Source organism: Pteropus alecto, unplaced genomic scaffold (assembly GCF_000325575.1).
Source record: "Pteropus alecto unplaced genomic scaffold, ASM32557v1 scaffold50, whole genome shotgun sequence".
Lineage (NCBI taxonomy): Eukaryota > Metazoa > Chordata > Mammalia > Chiroptera > Pteropodidae > Pteropus > Pteropus alecto.
In genome coordinates, this window is record NW_006431918.1 from 11,634,350 (window position 1) to 11,653,148 (window position 18,799).

At 33.1% G+C, this 18,799-nt stretch overlaps 1 protein-coding gene across 2 annotated transcripts in view; it reads right to left on the reverse strand.

Moving 5' to 3' along the window:
• Positions 1-3,379: 3,379 nt before the first annotated feature.
• Positions 3,380-18,799, reverse strand: part of ABCE1 (ATP binding cassette subfamily E member 1) — a 24,821-nt gene continuing 9,401 nt past the window's right edge. For both annotated transcript variants that reach the window (XM_006906289.3, XM_015585064.2), the window contains 14 exons: positions 18,205-18,322; positions 17,707-17,844; positions 17,508-17,577; positions 17,172-17,268; positions 16,168-16,257; positions 13,501-13,622; positions 10,920-11,141; positions 9,876-9,935; positions 9,723-9,781; positions 8,215-8,325; positions 7,997-8,139; positions 7,749-7,871; positions 6,529-6,640; positions 3,380-4,983 (listed from right to left, as the gene is read on the reverse strand). In XM_006906289.3, the coding sequence (XP_006906351.1) occupies positions 4,936-4,983; positions 6,529-6,640; positions 7,749-7,871; positions 7,997-8,139; positions 8,215-8,325; positions 9,723-9,781; positions 9,876-9,935; positions 10,920-11,141; positions 13,501-13,622; positions 16,168-16,257; positions 17,172-17,268; positions 17,508-17,577; positions 17,707-17,844; positions 18,205-18,322 (1,513 nt within the window). In that variant the 3' untranslated portion in view covers positions 3,380-4,935. The remainder of the gene's footprint in view (positions 4,984-6,528; positions 6,641-7,748; positions 7,872-7,996; positions 8,140-8,214; positions 8,326-9,722; positions 9,782-9,875; positions 9,936-10,919; positions 11,142-13,500; positions 13,623-16,167; positions 16,258-17,171; positions 17,269-17,507; positions 17,578-17,706; positions 17,845-18,204; positions 18,323-18,799) is intronic.

Genomic DNA, 18,799 nt, shown 5'->3' on the forward strand with positions numbered 1-18,799 from the left:
TATGTAAAAAATAAAACTGAGACAGGCCAAGTAGTTAATTTGACTAAGGTCATGTAACTAATAAGTGGTAGAATTTGGATTTTAATCTAGCTGAGTGGTTTTAAAGAACACTACTGTTATTTTAACAGTCATTAAATGAGAATGTAGGATAACTTATAAATGGCCCTTTTGCTTTTTTTAAAGTTAGAATTCAGTATTTGTCTTCTAAAGAAAGGTAAAGCAAATAGTTGGAAAGTTTTATTTGAAAATAAAAGTAAACCTGTTTCTTAAGGTTGTATTTCTTCATTAAATCAAATTACCTAAGAATATTGCTAGTCAGTACTTGATTACTTACTAATATGGACTTAGTCTTAGAATGGCTTCCCCAGAAAGCAAAGCCTGAAACAAAGGCTTCATCCAGTACAAGTGTTTGATAGAAAGGTGATTTAGGTGCAGGGGCACCAAGCTGGGTACAAGATAAGGTTAGTCATAGAGGCCAGTTATATGTGAGGTGGTGAGTGAACTATCACAGAACCTTAGGAGGATTTGAGGGAAAGGAAGGAAAGGGGGGAAGGAAACGTCTCTTCACTATGTGAGTGCCAGTGCCTTTCTGCAGTTAGTCAATAGAGAAGCCAGAGGAGGGAGAAAAGCAAGTGCGGTGTTGCAGTTGGTTGGAGCCCTTGCAGAATTGGTCACTTGTTTGAAGTGGATGGGATATAAAGGTGAGGCCAAGTGACCAGTGGTTCACAAGAAGGGTCCTATGCAGAGTTTCTCTGAAAGTTTTTTATATTAGAAGAGCCTGCTTTTCACTTTGCATACTTGTTATATTTTCACTTTGACTTTTAGGTCCATGTCTAGGGAATATAGTATTGAGATAAAGTACAAAAGAAGTAAGTAAACACGACTCTTAAGAGACTAATGTAATTTATAAGCTACTCTTCCGAAAGGGAATCATTCAATCCTCGGAATTAGTGAAGCTACAGACATTGGAGAAAAAAACATCATGTTAGAATATTTTTGATCTGTGATCAGAGAAATGAGCTTCAAAGCCAACCATTTAAAAATACATACTGTTCCTTTTTAATGTGATTAAATTGTTTTTTCACATTTACAGAAAAAAAGATTAAAGATGTAAATACAGAAGATGAACAGTGGTTTTTAAGGCCTATGCCTTTGAATATTCTAATAACTGAACTGTCAAGTTGCTGATTTCTACAAAAAGTTAATTTTTTGACTAATCATCTTCAGATGCCGTAGAAAACAAGTGATGCTATGTGTCTACCTAGGGATATACCCATTGTGTAAGTTACTTTCTAAATTAAGAGTGAAATATTTAAAGTTATAAACATACCTTTATAATTTTATAAGATGTTTACAAATCGGGGGCCAAAAATGGAGACCATAAACCAGAGGCACAGACACGAATTGACAGTAAGGCTGTGTTCCATGAGAAGGGAAAGATGGATGGGCAGACATGGTTCCTAGCCTCAAGCTCAGCTGTCTGTCTTAAATGTGGAAGTTGGGTACATGCAAGGTTGGGAGCTGGGACACATGTAGAGTCAGGAGCACCCCAGTAAAACAACAATAGCAAAAATTTCCTGTAGATAAAAGCCTCTCCTGGCCTGGGTTCCAGATTCTTAAAGGGGAAAATAAACCACTGAGAATGTTATCACATTTGTTTAGGTGTGAGGCCCAGGAATCTACATACTATGATGAAAAGTGGTTCCAAGCTGGTAAGACACTTGGGTCACCTGGTGGAAGCAAATAGAAAGCCACTGGAGAGACAAGTTTACTTTTAACATAAAACCATTTGACTTGAGTAGCTCAAATACGGATTTTTTTTCCCCTCTCATTAAGAAATCTGGAAGCAAGCAGCTGCTGGCAGTTGTAGTGTTTGATGTCAGGACAAGCATCCTTGTGGCTTTCCTGGCATTTCTCGTCACCTTATGGGCACAACACATCCATAAGAAGCAGTACCAGATATGTATCTCCTTTTATTAGGAAACCAGGAGGGCTTCCAGAAACTCCCTAAGTAACCTACTTTCAACTTAGTGGCTAGAATTGAGTCAACATGGCCATGTCTAGCTGCAAAAGACTAGGAAAATATGGAAGACCATTGCCATAGTTGTCTTAACCTAATTATGACCCGCCATTTGGGGCTGGGCACACTGCCTATCCTATAAATTTGGCAAGGAAGGAAAGGGAGTGTTTGGCACACCAAACCTTAGAATTTTCAGATAAAGCCACACTGAACATCAGCTCACAAACCAAAACGATACAAGGAAACCAAGGGCAAAGAAGTATAGTAGACACAATAAAGCAAGAGTTAAAATGGACAGGCTCTAAATGCTTCAAAAGATTAAAATACTAAAAAAAGCTTAACTGCTCAACTGGTATCTTGATTCTAGCTGCTTCTCTAACTGGTTTTGTCTTCAATCCCTACTTTGAGCATGTAAAAACCACTCTCTTGAATCTCGAAGGCACAGGAAGTCCACTATAATCTGCCTGTATTCATCCTTTCCTACACTAATCTCTTCAGTGCCCATGCTGATTTCTGCCTCTGATGTGACATGTATTCTTTACATGCATCATCATTTATCAATATAGGTGCTTCTTTTCCTGGGAGCTACCTCCATGTAGCCTTTTCTGACTCTCCAACCCAGAACTATTTGTCTGAACTCTTGTGTGAATGTTCATAATACAACAGGATTAAGGGCTTGACACATATCTAAATTTAGTTAATATGAAATTATAGAACTGTAGTTACCCTGACTTCCTGGTTTCTGTGGTAAGTCATTCCTTCAATACAGTAGGCAAACTACATGCTAGACACCAAACTAAACACTGAATTACAAGCAAGCGACGTGGGACTAGACTTTAAAATGCTAAAAAAAAAAAAAAATGATTTCTAAACAGTTGACAAGTACAAAGTATAAAATTCAAAGAATAATGAGTGTGTGTGTGTATATATATATATGCCTCCTCTTTCCTATTCTTTAGCCAGGCTATTCTCGAAAGCATTGTTTCTTGAGTATCATTTTGTGTATTTTCACATAAGTGGTGGTGTATGTATAAATTGCTGCATCATGCTTTTGTGCTTGATTTTTTCCAATCAGGACAAACTGAGCAGTCTCATTCTTTTAATAACATCTGCATTGATGTGTATATGAATTGGTAATACTGATTTTATAAAAAACCTTTTTTCCTTACGTTAGCAACTGTAAGACCTTTTCTATTGCTATATAAAATTTTAAGAAACATCTAAATCCATGTTTTAAAAATTCATGTATATAAAAATTACAATTAATGCACATCCTGTCATCAGCAATAAATAGAACCGTGCTCTTAATATATCACAAGTATTTTCTTTAGGACAGAATACAAAATCAGTAAGTAAAAATAGTGTTTGGCTTATTTTATTCAATATATTTGAAATAATCATTCACAAATTTAACCTATCCTTAAAAATAGGCACTAATTTCAGTATAATTCCATTTATGTACAAAACAAACCTTTTACATATTCACACTTAGGTAAGTGCACAGAAAGAAAAGCACGAAAGGCTATATATTAAATGCAAACACTGGTAACCTTCGGGAGAGTAATGTGAAGGGAGATCATAACCTTTTATTTCATGTATTTATGTGTATTTGAATTTTTCACAACAAACATGTATTTATGGATTACATTAAATTTTTAAAGGCCTAATGGAGCCCAGTTAAACCATACTTTTTATCCACTGTCTGCATATTAATCAAAGCTTCTATTGTTTCAAGGAGCTCTAAAAGTCTGTTCAATAATTTCTAATTTTTCCTATTTTGCTTGCCCCATTAATTTATTAAGTAAACTTTTCTGCTCACTTGGAGCATGTTAGTTCCAGTTAATTCATTAGTCAGAAGTATAGCTGAAAGTGGTTTCATACTACAGGTATCCCATTGTTCAAACTGAGGAACTCAAGAGACGGGTAAGTTTTTAGAACTCTTGCTACACACTATCCAAAACACACAAAAAAGTCAAATAGATTTAGATAATGTCCTCTATATCCAAACAGAAATGAATATATTTGGTACCATCTGTATTGCTATCTGGAAACTTGTTTGCAGTAATGTTGCCTTCAGATAAGTGGCTCATAGTCCTGGCCCATCAGAAATCGTGGAATTTAAAAATACACAGGTGCTTAGGCACCAACTCTAAAGATTTTGAGCCTGCACTTTTAAGAGAAAATGCTTTTTTCTAAATCTTGATCAGTGATTATATAAATGTATGTTTAAATAATGACATGACCTTGAGAATTACAGAATAGAGTAATTCAGAATAAAGTTCGGTTTTTTCCCTTGGTGGGGGTGGGAGGGATATTAAAATGATTTTTGATAAGATTCAAAAGCACCAAAAACATTGTAAACAAAACAGTGTTGTTTTGTAGTAGATAATCTTCCTCTGAAGGTCTAAACACACTGATAATATAAGTGCAAAGACTGAAAACAGATAACATGTAATCCTGATGTTTATTTATCAAATTTCATCAGTGGAAGTCTTCGACCGGCTTTTAAAATAAGGGCAGTTTCATTACACTGGCATACTTGGCAAACCACGTAAGTACAGAAACCTTTTCCAAGATTTTAAAAAGGGGGCAACACTGGTCAGCATTTGGTACATGAATATAATATACCTATTGAAAAATTTCCCATTCACCATAAAATTTGGTGGTAATTAGTATAGCTTAAAATGTCTCAATTTTAGAATGTTACGCACAAAAAGGGCCTTATCAAGAACAGAAAAGTGGCATTTTCTGTGTTCAGGCTACAATTTACAACACAACTGTCTTCTGATGTTACATTAAGTAAATTATACTTCAGGCTCTGGAGTATGTGGGGCATAAAACCTGATTAAAGTTTTACATGACAAATCTCAAATGTTTCTTTTAATAAATGGTTCATCAGTATTCTCAGATTCAGTCTAATCATCCAAGAAAAAGTAGTTTCCACTCTTCTTTTGTTCTACATCCTAAAAAATAAAATAGAGAAGCACAAAGGTCAACACCATTCTCCTGTATGTAGGGGGAGTCTTTCACTCACAGTATTACTTGGTGATGTTTATAGTGTACAGCCTCCTCTAGATATACTGTCTGCTTCTAGACATTCCTAGGTTCACTACTTATAGGCAAGATGTACCCTCTGCTACCCAGCCCTATTACCAGAATACCTCCCTTGGTTCACCTCAGGCAAAGCCCCTTTATATAAACTGCCTAACATATATAAAATTTTGCTATATAAAATACTGTTTCCGGGAAAACTATTAAATTCCATTTTATTTTAACTTTAAGCTCCTGGTCCAAAAAGTCCATACTGTCGTCGGTTTGAGAACTGCCTATTAAATAAAATATGTACAAATTTTTATCAGTACCATTTACCAACTGGCCAGTTATAATCTATCCCCATACTCGCCTAGCTGTTCCCTTACTAAGGTTAAAGTATGACTGTCTAAGATGACTGGGCACAGAGAAATGATGAACAGGTGTATCTGGAGACTGAACCGTGAGTTTCTACAAAAGAAAATGACAATATGAAGTATTCATAATGCTCCAGGAAAAATGTTTAGGAAAATTATGCTGTGCATAATAAGTGTTCTAGAATTTAGTTCCTCTTTTCTGCTTAATATGCTTTTCAAACTGAAAAAAACTTTTCACTTTTAAGTCAGAATTTGTCATTTCATTATCCTGGCCAGAGAATAACAAATCATTTATAAACGAAATATATAGTGAAAGCTAAAGGCATCCAAAAATCGTTAGGTGCTTAAGAATACATGATGTGTACGATGGCCTTGTCTTTGCCTTCCAAGAGCTCACAGTTTAGTAGCAAAGCTAGAGGAGTACAAACATGAAAACAACCTAGTAACTGCTAGGTTGTGTAATATACTTGTAAAGCTTCCATTTCGGATGACGGCTAGAGGACCATGAAATGTAAGCAGCATTTTAAGTAGGCGCTGCAGGGGATACTAAAAACACAGAAATAGTTTTCCTAGAGTTTATTCACTTTTTCTTTTTTTAAGCGACCAAGAGATTACTGCCTTCTAAAAACAAACCATATTTCACAGACTACATCAATTATTTTATGTATCACAACGAAAAGCACTGCCAATTAAACTGACAAAATGTTTTTCCATTGTTTAGAATTTTATGCTCACTTGAAGGAGCTTGTTTAGATTCTTAAAATACACATTTTAATCATGTTGCTCTTGTGCATACATAAAAAATACACATGAGAAATTAAGATATTCATAACAACTTATTTTAATAGTAAATTAGTATAATCTGAAGGCATTTTAAATGGCAATTAAACAAAGCAGATCGCAGAACAGTGGGTACAAGTCAGCAATGGTAGCTATGTCATAATTGCTGCCTATAAGACAAGTATGCAATTAGACAGTAAAATGTGAAAAACATGAGTCTCAGATTTAATAATTAATGTAACAGCTTTCCATTGAGAAACATGCCATTCAATTATTTACACTGAAACGTTATCCATGATTTAAGATAGTTTTTCTACATACCTTAATTGAATTGAGTTTGTTTATTCTTGGCCTATAGTTGTTTGGATCTCTTCTGAATGTAATTTCAAGCTGAGACAAAAATTTATTCATGCCAGCCAAAAGCGTTTGAGGACTAAGGGAAAAAATAAGCTCAATTGTGATTAAGATTTACCCTCTAAATTTAACTACTTTTTTGGGATACAGAATATCAAGAATCACTGTTCCCTCTAATTCCCCAATCATCAGTCTTCTGGATAACAAAATAATCACAGCATATTATAAACTCTATGTTCAGAAATGTCTGCTTGGACTATATAGTTTGGCGATAATATTCTTGTGTAAAAACAAACACAGTTTAACCTGTTTCTGATATGGAAAAAGAAACATTTAAGAAGAAAGTACTACTTTAGCAAAACAAAAGACCATTAATTAGGAGAGTACAGAATTTCAAATCTGACATTTTTAGGGGAGAAGAGAATTGAACAGAAAAGATAATATGAATGTTAGAAATTCAGCACTGGAGGGAATTTGAACAACATCATGGTTTTCAGTAATAAGAACTCCTTTTAAAATTCCTATGATTTATTCATCATCTTCATCCAAAATTCTTCAATCATGCCAAGTGACATTATACATGTGAAACATTTTAAGCACTTTGTAAATACAGAGGGGGAGCACCATTATTTGAATAAATAAGCTTTATATCGTCTAGGAATTTCCCTTACTCTCAAAGAAATATGTAATTCTCAATAAATAATATACAAATTTAAAGTGGAAAAAAAAAAGGAATTCTGGGAAGAAGCTCTGTAAAGTACTTTTATTTCTTGGGTGAATTATTCAAACAGCAACTCCATTCCTCAATTTCTAATACCAGAAAACATTATGTTGCAATCATATGAAATTGATGTTTTTATAGGTTGAATATCAACCTATAAATGGTTGAATATCATTAATTCCAATCACTACCATATGGGTTTAGTACCAGAAATATAAGAAATTATTATTACTTTTTAATATTTTTCTTAATTATAAGAAATTAGTCTAAAAACTACTATTCTACCTGGTCTCATCCAGTATTTGATATGGATACTCTGGGAGTCAGTCATTTCTAAAGTTTCTGGCTCGCTCTTTCTTAAAAATTAAAATGGTATGAGTAAGGTTTATAAGCTTATTGGAAAAATTTAAATAATATTTTCTGATTGTTAGAACTTAGTGTTGCATATTTTAGAAAGCAGTCTTACCTGTTTGCAACTGTGTTCTTAGATGGAACACCATCAAAGACAATGACCCGATCTGCCAGATAGGTGGCCATGATGAAGTCATGCTCCACAACGAAGGCTGTCTTCTTAGCATGGAGTATAAAACTAAAACAAAATTTTGAAGAAATCTTTTATAGTTTTATATCATCAAATATTCAAATGCTATATTCAGCACGTTGCATGTCTGTACATATAATCCAAAAGTAATACTCCTACGAGCAGGACGTTACCGTTTGACAACTCGAGCTGCCATCAATCTTTGCTCAGAATCCAAATACGCAGATGGTTCATCAATTAAATAGACATCAGCAGGTTTGCCCAAACAAAGAGCTAAAGCCACTCGCTGCAGCTCACCACCAGATAACGTCTGCACCTATTTGGAGAAGAAGTTTGGCAAACCATGTAGAGACATCCAGTTTAAAATAATAAAATAAAAAAATTAGAGTACCTCTTGATCGATGATGTTTTCAATTTGTAGAGGCTTCATTACATCAGTCACAAATTGTGGATGAGTGTAAGCATCTCTTATCTTTTCATGTAGTAACTGTCGAACACTTCCCTGTTTTTAATGGAAAAAGTATTGACATTTTATTTCAGTATAGAGCTACTGTAATTATAAATTGTTCCAGAGCAAAAGCATATCAATTTGCCACCAACAGGTTTTTTTATGTTTATCCATCATCTATTGCATGTTTTAAGATTTTTAAATTAAAAATCCATCATGTCCAACAAATAAAACAGTAATTTTAAAATATGAAACTAGTGAATGAATGTTTCAGGGGAGAAATCATTTGAATAGGAATAATTCTAAAGGGCAATGTAGGTATCAAGTAACCTTACATAATCAGTAAGATAACACAAAATGCATGATAGAGGTGAATCTTATGATGTTTATTGCTTGTTTTTTTCAGGAGGGCTGAATCTGAGAACTTAAAAGGTAAGTTTATCAGAAAGTATCAATGACAAAATTTTTACTGTAAGCTAAGCCATTTCAAATAGGCCTGCCTGACAAAGTGAGTGTGGAGGTACTGAGTGTAGACACTGTAGTTAAGAAGTTCATTACGCCCGCACAAACTAAAGGAGATTAGTCTCCATGTTTTCAAGGTTCATCCATGTTGTGACATATATCAGTATTTTATTTCTTTTTATGGCTGAACAACATTAGATTTTATAGATATAAATATCGATTCATCAGCTGATGGACATTTGGATCATTTTCCACATTTTGGCTATTATAAATAATGTATTTGTATGCAAGTTTTTGTGTTGATAGTCTTCATGTCCCTTCGGTATATATCTAGGAGTGGAAATGCTGTTTCACATGTAAGTATGTTTAATTGTCTGAGATTTTTCAAAGTGGCTCTACCATTTTACATTCCCACCAGCAATGTATGAAGTTCCTTATCTCTACATTTTATCAATACTCGTTACTGTCTTTTTGATTTAGGTCATCCCAGTGGGTGTGAAGTGGTTATCTCCTTGTGGTTTAAATCTGCATTTCCTTAATGACTAATCATGCTGAGTATCTCTTCCTGTGCTTACAGGAAAAAACGTCTATTCGAATCCTTTACCCATTTTTAATCTGAGCTGTGAGAGCGCTTTATATATTCTGAATACAAGTACCTTATTAGATACATAATTTGCAAATATTTTCTCCTATCCTGTGGGTGGTCTTTTTACTTTCTTGATGGTGCCATTTGCAGCACAAAACACATTAGGTTTTTAAAGGTTTATTTTGGGAAAAGATGCCAATCACATTTTAAAAGCATTTTCCTAGTAGTGGAAATGAATAAAAGACTGTAGTCTTAATAAATTCTTTAGCCACTTTTGATAAAACTATACAGAAACTAATTTAGAGAAGAATTCTGATATAGTGAAAGATTAAAGTTATAGATATGTATGTATGTGTGTGCATATGGGCACAAACTTTAATACTCAAATAACAATAAAACTCACAGTTGATTTGGGACTGATTTTCTGTGGCTTATAACTGACATTTAGAACAGGTACTTCTCCTGCAAAATAATGCAAATAAATAAGACACAGTAAACTTTAAAGATCTGGGCAGTTTTCAATGTAGAACAAAAAGACTCAATATCACAACAGTACCTCCTTCATCGGGTTTCAGTCTTCCAGCGAGCATTCTGATAAAGGTTGTTTTACCAGTCCCTGGCAACATAACACACAACAATCAGTCCTAAAAGATGCTTCACATTTGGAGTAGATTTACTCCAAATGTACTACTAGACTTTAATGGAGAAATTAGTTTTAAGATAACCACACTGACACTACTGAATTCTAAAGGTTATACAAAAAAAAAACTTTCATGATTCACCTTCTCAAGTATCATTCTAAACTAATTAGGAGGAATATAAACTAGTTAAAGCTTATAATGACCATTTAAATAAATGGTAGACCTATAAGGTGTAAGACGAGTTATTTTTTAAAAGACATATTTAAAATATCAATACACACAATTTATTAAGATACTATAGTACTATCTTATGATTGATATCATCATGAAGTCCATTTCCATGAAATATTTAATTGCGACCCAGCTCAAAATTCTTCCATTAACTAAAGACTGATACATTGCAGCAGTCTTATAAAAAATTTTTCTTCTACAGTTTTGTAAGTCGTAAGTACATACACTTCAATTTTTTTTAAAATCATAAAAGCAATGCCAAATATTTGGTACTCAAATTCATTTCATAATTATATTTATGACAATCTAATATTAAACGATGCTGATAATATAATTATTTACAAAGAAAGACTATTTTGAATTTAAAATAAGAAAAGTTCCAAATAAAAGTGCATTTAAACTAGATTACTTCTGAATTACCAATTTATCTTTCCTAGTCAGTTTCCAAGATGAATCAATGCCCTTTCAATTTATACATAGAAAAAACAGCTTAAAAAAACTGTATTTTTACTGAAGGTTATGAAACAAAATAAGAAATATGAACTTGATTGAATGACACTGAGGTTAAATCATACAATGTTACAAAATGTGAACTATACTGAGAAATGTACGATTCAATCCAGGTCCCAGACCTATAACCAAGTCAAAGTTTTCCATGGAGTAGTTAAAACTAAGTTACTAGGTAAACAGAAGAGACTTTCAAATATCACAAAATAAGGAAAACTTACCATTTTCTCCCAACATTACCATAATTTCAGAATCTGTGAACTCTCCAGCTACAATTGCTAGCTCAAACTCTCCCATCTTTTTCTTCATTCCGGGATATTTATACATACACATCTTTTTAACCTCCTCTTCATTTGCTGTCTCAGCCACTTTAAAAACAAGTGATGCATCTCTGAATCTCAAATTTTCTGTTGGAACGTAGCCATCCAAAAAAATGTTTATGCCTGTTGAAAAGTCATTGACAATAGATTAGTAAAGATAATTAAAGACTATATTTTTTTCAGAGCAAAAAATTACTACATAAAAGCCCAAACCCTAGGTTCTCTTCGGAGCAATCTAAGCATAGATTTTAAATTTTTGTGGATTTATAACATGCAGTGACAACATGGTGTTTCACTGTATCTAATGCAAGTTTACATAATTCATGCATATATATGTGCCCATGTATATACAGATATGAAGCACATCTTTTCATTATGATGTGATTTTTATATAAGGTTTTTTCCATGAGGTTTTATGCAACAGCATATGATGCCGCATCTGCTGTGTTTAAAAACTAAACATTTTTTCTCTAAAAATGACAAGTAGTAAAAATAGGATATTTTCATAGATTGACAAAATAATATGAAATAGTTTGGGGAATCATTTTTTAAATAATTTAAATTATGCGCATATGTTTTCAAATGACCAATCATGTACTAAAAGTTACAATGTAGTGCATTTTCTTTCCAATTAGTTTTGTAGGTTCTAAGAAATTTATAATGAACTTCATTTGATTTTTTTTGCTTCACTATACAAAGGTAAACACCATTATCTAAACGAAGTTTAATAACTGAAAGTAAATTAACATATTATTCACAAGATGCCCTCCATACTAAAGTTCTATAACGGCAGACACACAGAAATGAAAAACTGCATTATTCAGGAAGCAGTGAAAAGATGTTTTTCAGTGTTTCCTATATGTAAAAGAAATTTTGGAAGTCTTGAAAGAAAGTCTAAGAACGTTATTCATTTCGTTTGAAACTGAGAGCCACATCGGGGGTCCTGTATCCTCAGCTTAGAATATAAGTGGTTCAATAAATATTTGCTGACAGGACAAATGGATATATTTATTCTGCCAAGAGCAGCATTTTTAAAATCTTCAACTATTTGAAAACTATATATGTGAGGTTAAAGATTAATACCAAAGATTAAATAAAAACAAACTTGAAAGAACCATTTAGTCCGAGTGCATAATTTATCAGGTAAGGAAATGAAGGCTCAGAGAAATAAGTGACCTTTAGCAAAAAGCATTAAGTTAACTTAGCCTTTACATTGTTGTTAATTTAAAAATGAGTCCAAGCTCTTAACCGCCTTTACAGTTCAGAAAGAGCTTTTACATATACTGTCTTACTTTCAGTATGTTAAAAGAAAGCAGAATGATTAAGTGGTTTGTTACTTGAATTGTTTTAACAGAAGAGGTACATTAAAAACCTCACCGGGAACCATTTTGCCAATGACATAGCCTTCAGACGTGGCATTTATAAATAGAAAAATGAAGACTGCCAGATATCCACACCATTAACAAGATTCTACAACTGTTACTACTATATGGAATAGAGAGGGACTCAATAAATACTTGCTGAGGCAAATAAAACATAATTAATAAGTTTATTTGATATCTCTTAAGACTACTGGAAACAGAACTGGGCAATCTCACAAATTTTTCCTTAAAATATGTATCTATTTATCTCAACGTACAAGAAAATAATAAGTAATAGCAATCCCTTCCCCAAATCTTAAATATGTACTTTTTAAAAATTAAAAAAGCTACGATAGCCTATTTAGGCCAAGTGTATGATGCAATATAAAAGCAAGAAAGCAGTGAAAGGAAATGGGAAAGAAATTAAAAGGAAAAAGGCATACTGGATGGAGTGAGTGCACTGGTATTTGTGTCAGGAGCCACTTAAGTGGTGGGCTAGTTTTTACTTTTGTCCAACTTGCTTAGGGAGGGAAGAGACACACACAGAAAAGAGAGGCCAGAAAGTCCCTTTTTCCTGAAAGTAGAAGGAATACATAAAAATATACTTACTACACTATTTTATTAGATTTTAGTCACTTATTAAACTATAATATGTCTACTAAACTCTCTTATTTGAATATACTTACTAAATTACCTTATTAAGACTTTCATTCTTAGTTCTATGAACTTAGGATACACATAAATTTGAAACATGAAAACGAGATGAGCACTAAATAAATTTTAAGTGTTTCACTACTGGTGCTGGCCTGTCAAAGATAAAGTTGAAGATGATAAACACTACAATGATGCGGTAAGAAGCCAAAAAATAAAACTTTAATATAGCAAATAAATAATAAAACTGATGGAGCATTTCTACCTTCCCCAACAGAAAATTCTCCAAAAAGAAATATGTTTTGTATAACTGATGTATATAACCTTATAAATACATTTTGTCGAGTGATTAAATTCCATAAGAACAAAATTTTAGATAAATAACAGAGTGACATAGAACTACTTAATATCAACAATACATTTTCTAAGCATTAAAATAAAAAAAAGCATTGTAAAGTTTTTCGAGTTACCTTCTCTTACACTAAAAGGCATAGTGACAACACCGTAAGCACTTGGTACGCCATATAAACAGCAGATGAAGTCAGAGAGATAGTCTAACACACTTAGATCATGTTCCACCACAATGATATATCTGAAAGTAAATACAAATTTTTAAATGAAACGTAACATATATAATAAAATTAAAACTATGATTATTATTGCTACATAACTTTTTTACTAGTGTAAATTTCAGGAAAATATATATTTAAAAAAAATTAAGTGTAAAGACCATATTAAACAAAAGCCATTAAATAAGATTCATTATCAATGTTTCTATTTCACATCGTTTTCCTAAACTAAAAGAAACAGTTAACATGAAATAGTTTATGGATATATGAAATAAATGCTTTGCTATAAAGAATGTATTTTTAAAGAAACTTCACAAAGCAGAAACAATTATGAGATTTAAGTAGTCAGGATGCAGATATACATCCCCTAACTTTTTATCAATCTATCACTACAGATTATTTTAACTCTAAGACCTAATACATTTGTGAAAAGTCTAACTCAATCATTTCCTTCACTTTGTCGGACTAATCTGTTTTGACATGTATCCTTATTATAATTAAGGTTTCTACCCTTTCACAATATAAGACTGTAGTGATTTGCCTGAACATATACTAACCGACGTATATGCTACCTGGTTGTAAATCACTCTTTTCGTTCTATTAATAATAATAAAAAAATTAACTGTGAAGGTATATGACTTTCATTTCAGTATAATAAAGGGGTATAAAAATATCTGATAAAAAAGAGCTGGAGTTTAGAACTGCTGACCTAACTGCTTGTGGAATCTTTTCTTTACCAGACAGTGAAGTCCTTAAACACTGGGGCTATATTTCATACTCTTACATTCCCCAAAAAGCCTATCATAATGTCGAGGCCTATGTATGAAGTGAAAATTATGGCTACTACTTGACCCAACGAAGATTGTTTCTTTATAATTTATAGTCTCAGTTTCACTTCAAAGTATGTGGATCATTTGCTTCTTGAAACTAAGAAGTCAAATTTCTCAGTTCTGAAAAATTCTCAGCCATGATCTTTTCTTGGCTTTATTTTTCAGACTTCTATTAAAATATACATAAATAGTCTCCTCATTCCATTCTCCATGTCTCTGAACCTTCTTTATGGATTTCAATCTCAATCTCTCTCTGCTGTATTCTGGAAACTTGCTCAGATTAACTGTTCGAGTTTCTAATGCTCTTTTCAGTTGTCTCTAACCTGTTTAATCTGTCCGGTGAGTTTTCAATGTTATGACTATATTTCTAGATTTGAGTTTTTTGAACATTTACCTATTTTTTGTACTGTGATATTTTCAAGGTTTTTGAATCCTTTGTTTATGCTTTTAATTATTTTAAATATTATTTATAGTCTCTTTGATAAATCGCCTGAAATTTCCTAAAGGTCTAATCTTGCTGTCTGTTGTGCCTACTGACTCGTTTGTGGATGGTTTCCTCCTGTCATCTATAACCCTAGATTTGAGCTCATGAATCTTAACCTGTAGGAATCTGTGTAACTGGGGTTGAGTGGTTTTATATTTGCTTCTGCTAAGGTACCACAGACTAAAGATTCTAGGACCCTCTTATTATTTTACTTTCTTACCGTGGAAGGTTCTTACTCTCCTGATTATATAAATTTTAATTCCATATTCATGTGAGTTGCTGGTCCATGAATAGATTTGAAGGGGAGCCATCCCTCTACTCCCTGCGAGCTCAGTGAGTGACAGATATATGCTTCCTCGAAATCTTCATGTGCTTGCCCTTTTGCTGAGCAAGCAGTCCTCTGAGAGTCCTGGCATTTTATGTGTCATAATCCAATACAAGGGCTTGCTTCATCCCCACAAGAGGTTGTTAAAGCCCCAGATCTATTAGAGAGACCCTCTAGAAAGCCATGTTCTTGTCTCTTCTCTTTAATTTATAATTCTTTTTTTGGTTTCTGATCCCTAGGGATTTCTCTTGCTTTCTTGTAAGATTAGCTGTGTATTAAATCAGTCACTAAGGAGAGGCAAAGAAAATGTACAGAAAAATACCCCAGGGTTCTAGTCATGGCTTTGCCATGTAGTAAATCTGTAACCTAGAATAAGTAACTAGCTTTTCTGACCTTAAAATTCTGCATCTGCAAATGAAAATACCACCTGAATAGTCTAATTTAGAAGATTACTATGAAGCTCAAATGAGATAAGATTTAAAACTGTGCAAACTACAAAACCACCTCATTAATACAGGGTGTTGTGATTATTTAACAGAAGTTAAGAACTCTTGTGCTTGGTAAGACCCTGAACACCTAGAATTATTCTAGTGACCCATATAATGTTCTACTATTTCTGTGTTTGAATGACACATTTATTTGAGGATCTGGTAAAAGCTAAGGATCTGCTTCCCAGAAATCCATTCATATACACCAGAATTTGCTTATCATTTCAAAGCATTCCTAGTGCCCTGCAAATGAGCATGGTAGTAAATGAATCTTGTATTAAGAACCTCTGTTCTAGACAGAGGAAGCTAAGTGGTAGCTCAAATAACCCAAATGGAAAACATGCACATGTAATGACACTGATGGTCTCAGTGTTTAATCTTCAGAAATCCGAAAAACTTGCCAAACAAAATAACAAAGACATATGCCAAATCTGTACTCACCTATCTGGATTTATTAGAGATCGTATAGTAATAGCAGCCTTTAAACGCTGCTTGACATCTAGGTAACTAGAAGGTTCATCAAACATGAAACTATGAAAAAGAAAAGCAAATATAATAATTTAAAAGACAAATATGACATAGTCATATCTTGCATTTTATTTTAAAGCACTGTAATATAATTTCCAATTTAACAACAAAAATCCCCTCCGTATCCTAATGAGGAGTCCCCCATCATGGTAAAAACTTCTATATTCTGTTCAGAAGTAGAAGAAAAGAAATTATGAAAAGCAGGACTGCATATCAAGTCTGGGGACAGACTCCCAGATTCAGCTAACTTACAAGTTGTTAACTTCTCATGAAAAATATTCTGATATACTCTGAGGTAATTCAGAGACCTTTACTCTTGTCTTGATTAGCTAAAGTCACTTGCATTAGAGCAAATAGATTTTGGAAAAGAGGGCAGTGCACGGAACTATAGAATACTTTGTGGACAAGAGCTAGTTGTTTCAGATGACAGAGGAGAAATGTGGAAGATGAGAGCAGTTAGTATCTGGGAGAAGAGAGGCAAGAGAATGGAGGAAGGAAACTTGCCCTTTTCACTTCTCCTCTCGCTCTCACATGGCACGCGCCATCCTGATTTAAATAACTTAAAAGACCTTAAGTTCTACTTGAGATACTTAAAAAAACTTGCTGGCTTTGAATAATTTGTCTTAAAAATTATTCCTCTTATGAATCGAGAGAGTAAATAATAAACAACTTACTTTACATTGAAAAGGTCTGGAACCCATAAATTGTAAAGTACTTATCTAAATAAATAAGTTTTTCCTCCCGCAGAACTAATAGAATGGGCAATAGATGTACAATTGCTTCAACATCTTACCTCAAAATTAAAATCGTATACTACTTCTATTAATTTCTCTCAAAATCACTGCTTTATTAGCAGCATTACAAATAACAACTCTAAAATAAGGACTGAGACATAAAAAAGGTATAAATTAACCTACATATCAGCTTTCTGTATGCAAACGACAGCACAAGCAAATCTCTGCAATTCTCCTCCTGAAAGATCTTCCACATTTCGTTCTTTTAGATGAGTTAAATCTACAAAGAACATGGAAACATTGTGTTTAACATTATATATTTTATTTCACCTCTTCTAAGCAAAATATATATTGCATGTCATTCTGAGTTTGAATATTTCATTTGAAGATTATGTTAACAAAAAGTAAATAAGACTAGTACTAGAGATTTCTCCATTTATTTTAGTAATCCATATAAAGATATCTATCTATGAGTTAAGTTCAAGGCCTACTAAAACACATACACAAGAAAACACTTACCCAGCTGTTGACATACAATTGCTTGTGTCTTTGTTTCATCCTTTCTATCCAAAATAGAACCCACTGTCCCCTGTCATAATATACCAAAAACAGTTATTACTATTTCTTTCAATATTAGTTACAAAGTAAAACAAGTTGAATTTGATATATCTTTTATCAATATCTATAAAACATAAGTCCCTCCTAAAAAGCAACTGACCTTTGCAGCCTTGGGAATCTGGTCTACATACTGAGGTTTGATAATAGCTTTTAGGTCATCTTCTAGAATCTTGGTAAAGTAATTTTGCAATTCAGATCCACGGAAGTAAGTCAAAATTTCTTGCCAATCAGGTGGATCCTAGAAATACATGTATAATGATCTGAATTTAATTTAATGATACAACTGCAAGAGGGTGACTATTACACAAAATAGAACATATATCCAAACAGAATACTTCTGGCTTCTAACAATCTTAAGATTGAAGTGGATTAAATTTTAAATCAAGACATACCAACTCATAACAGTTTAAAGAAGCTCAGCATAATCAGTTAAGCAGCATCAACAGATTTAAAAAAAAAAAAAGGAGTTTCATTTGTATATAGTTTCTCAGCATTAATTCCATGAATAATCTTGGGGAAAAAAAAATCACACACACACTATCCTTTAGCCTCATAAAACCGACCTATATACTCATTTTTATAAGGTAGTAATACATACATCATACTTTCCAAGGTTTGGCTTTTGTTTTCCTGCTAAAATTTTTAAAGCAGTTGACTTTCCAATACCATTAGTTCCAACTAATCCCAAAACTTCACCTGGACGAGGGATAGGCAACCTGTCATTAAGTATACAAAAATAATAAAACTCAGACTTAGGTAGAAAAAGCTACATATCAGAATGATGTATTTTAATGCACTTGCACGCCACACACATCCATTAAGCTAAGAGATATATGCCAGATATTATTGGCTATTAGAAAAAAATCCAGCCAAGATTAAACTGTTAATCGTTAGAAATGTATCTATGACAATATTACTCCAAGTTTTATACATTCAATTTTCATTCAGTCTGTTCTAAAGTAACAATTCTTTACATCTAAGGCTCAGCTTAAAACAAAAATGCTTTGGTAAAAAATTACATAGCAGGTGCAACCTCACACTTTTTTTTTGCCTGCCATTTACTTACAAGGAGAGAAGTGCCACATCAACCAGAAATTTTCCACTTCATTCTCCCTGATGCAGTAGGCCCCTTAAAGCTGGCAGGTTGAGAAATACCTTTTTATTAGTTCAATCTACACTCCCAAGTTCAGTAT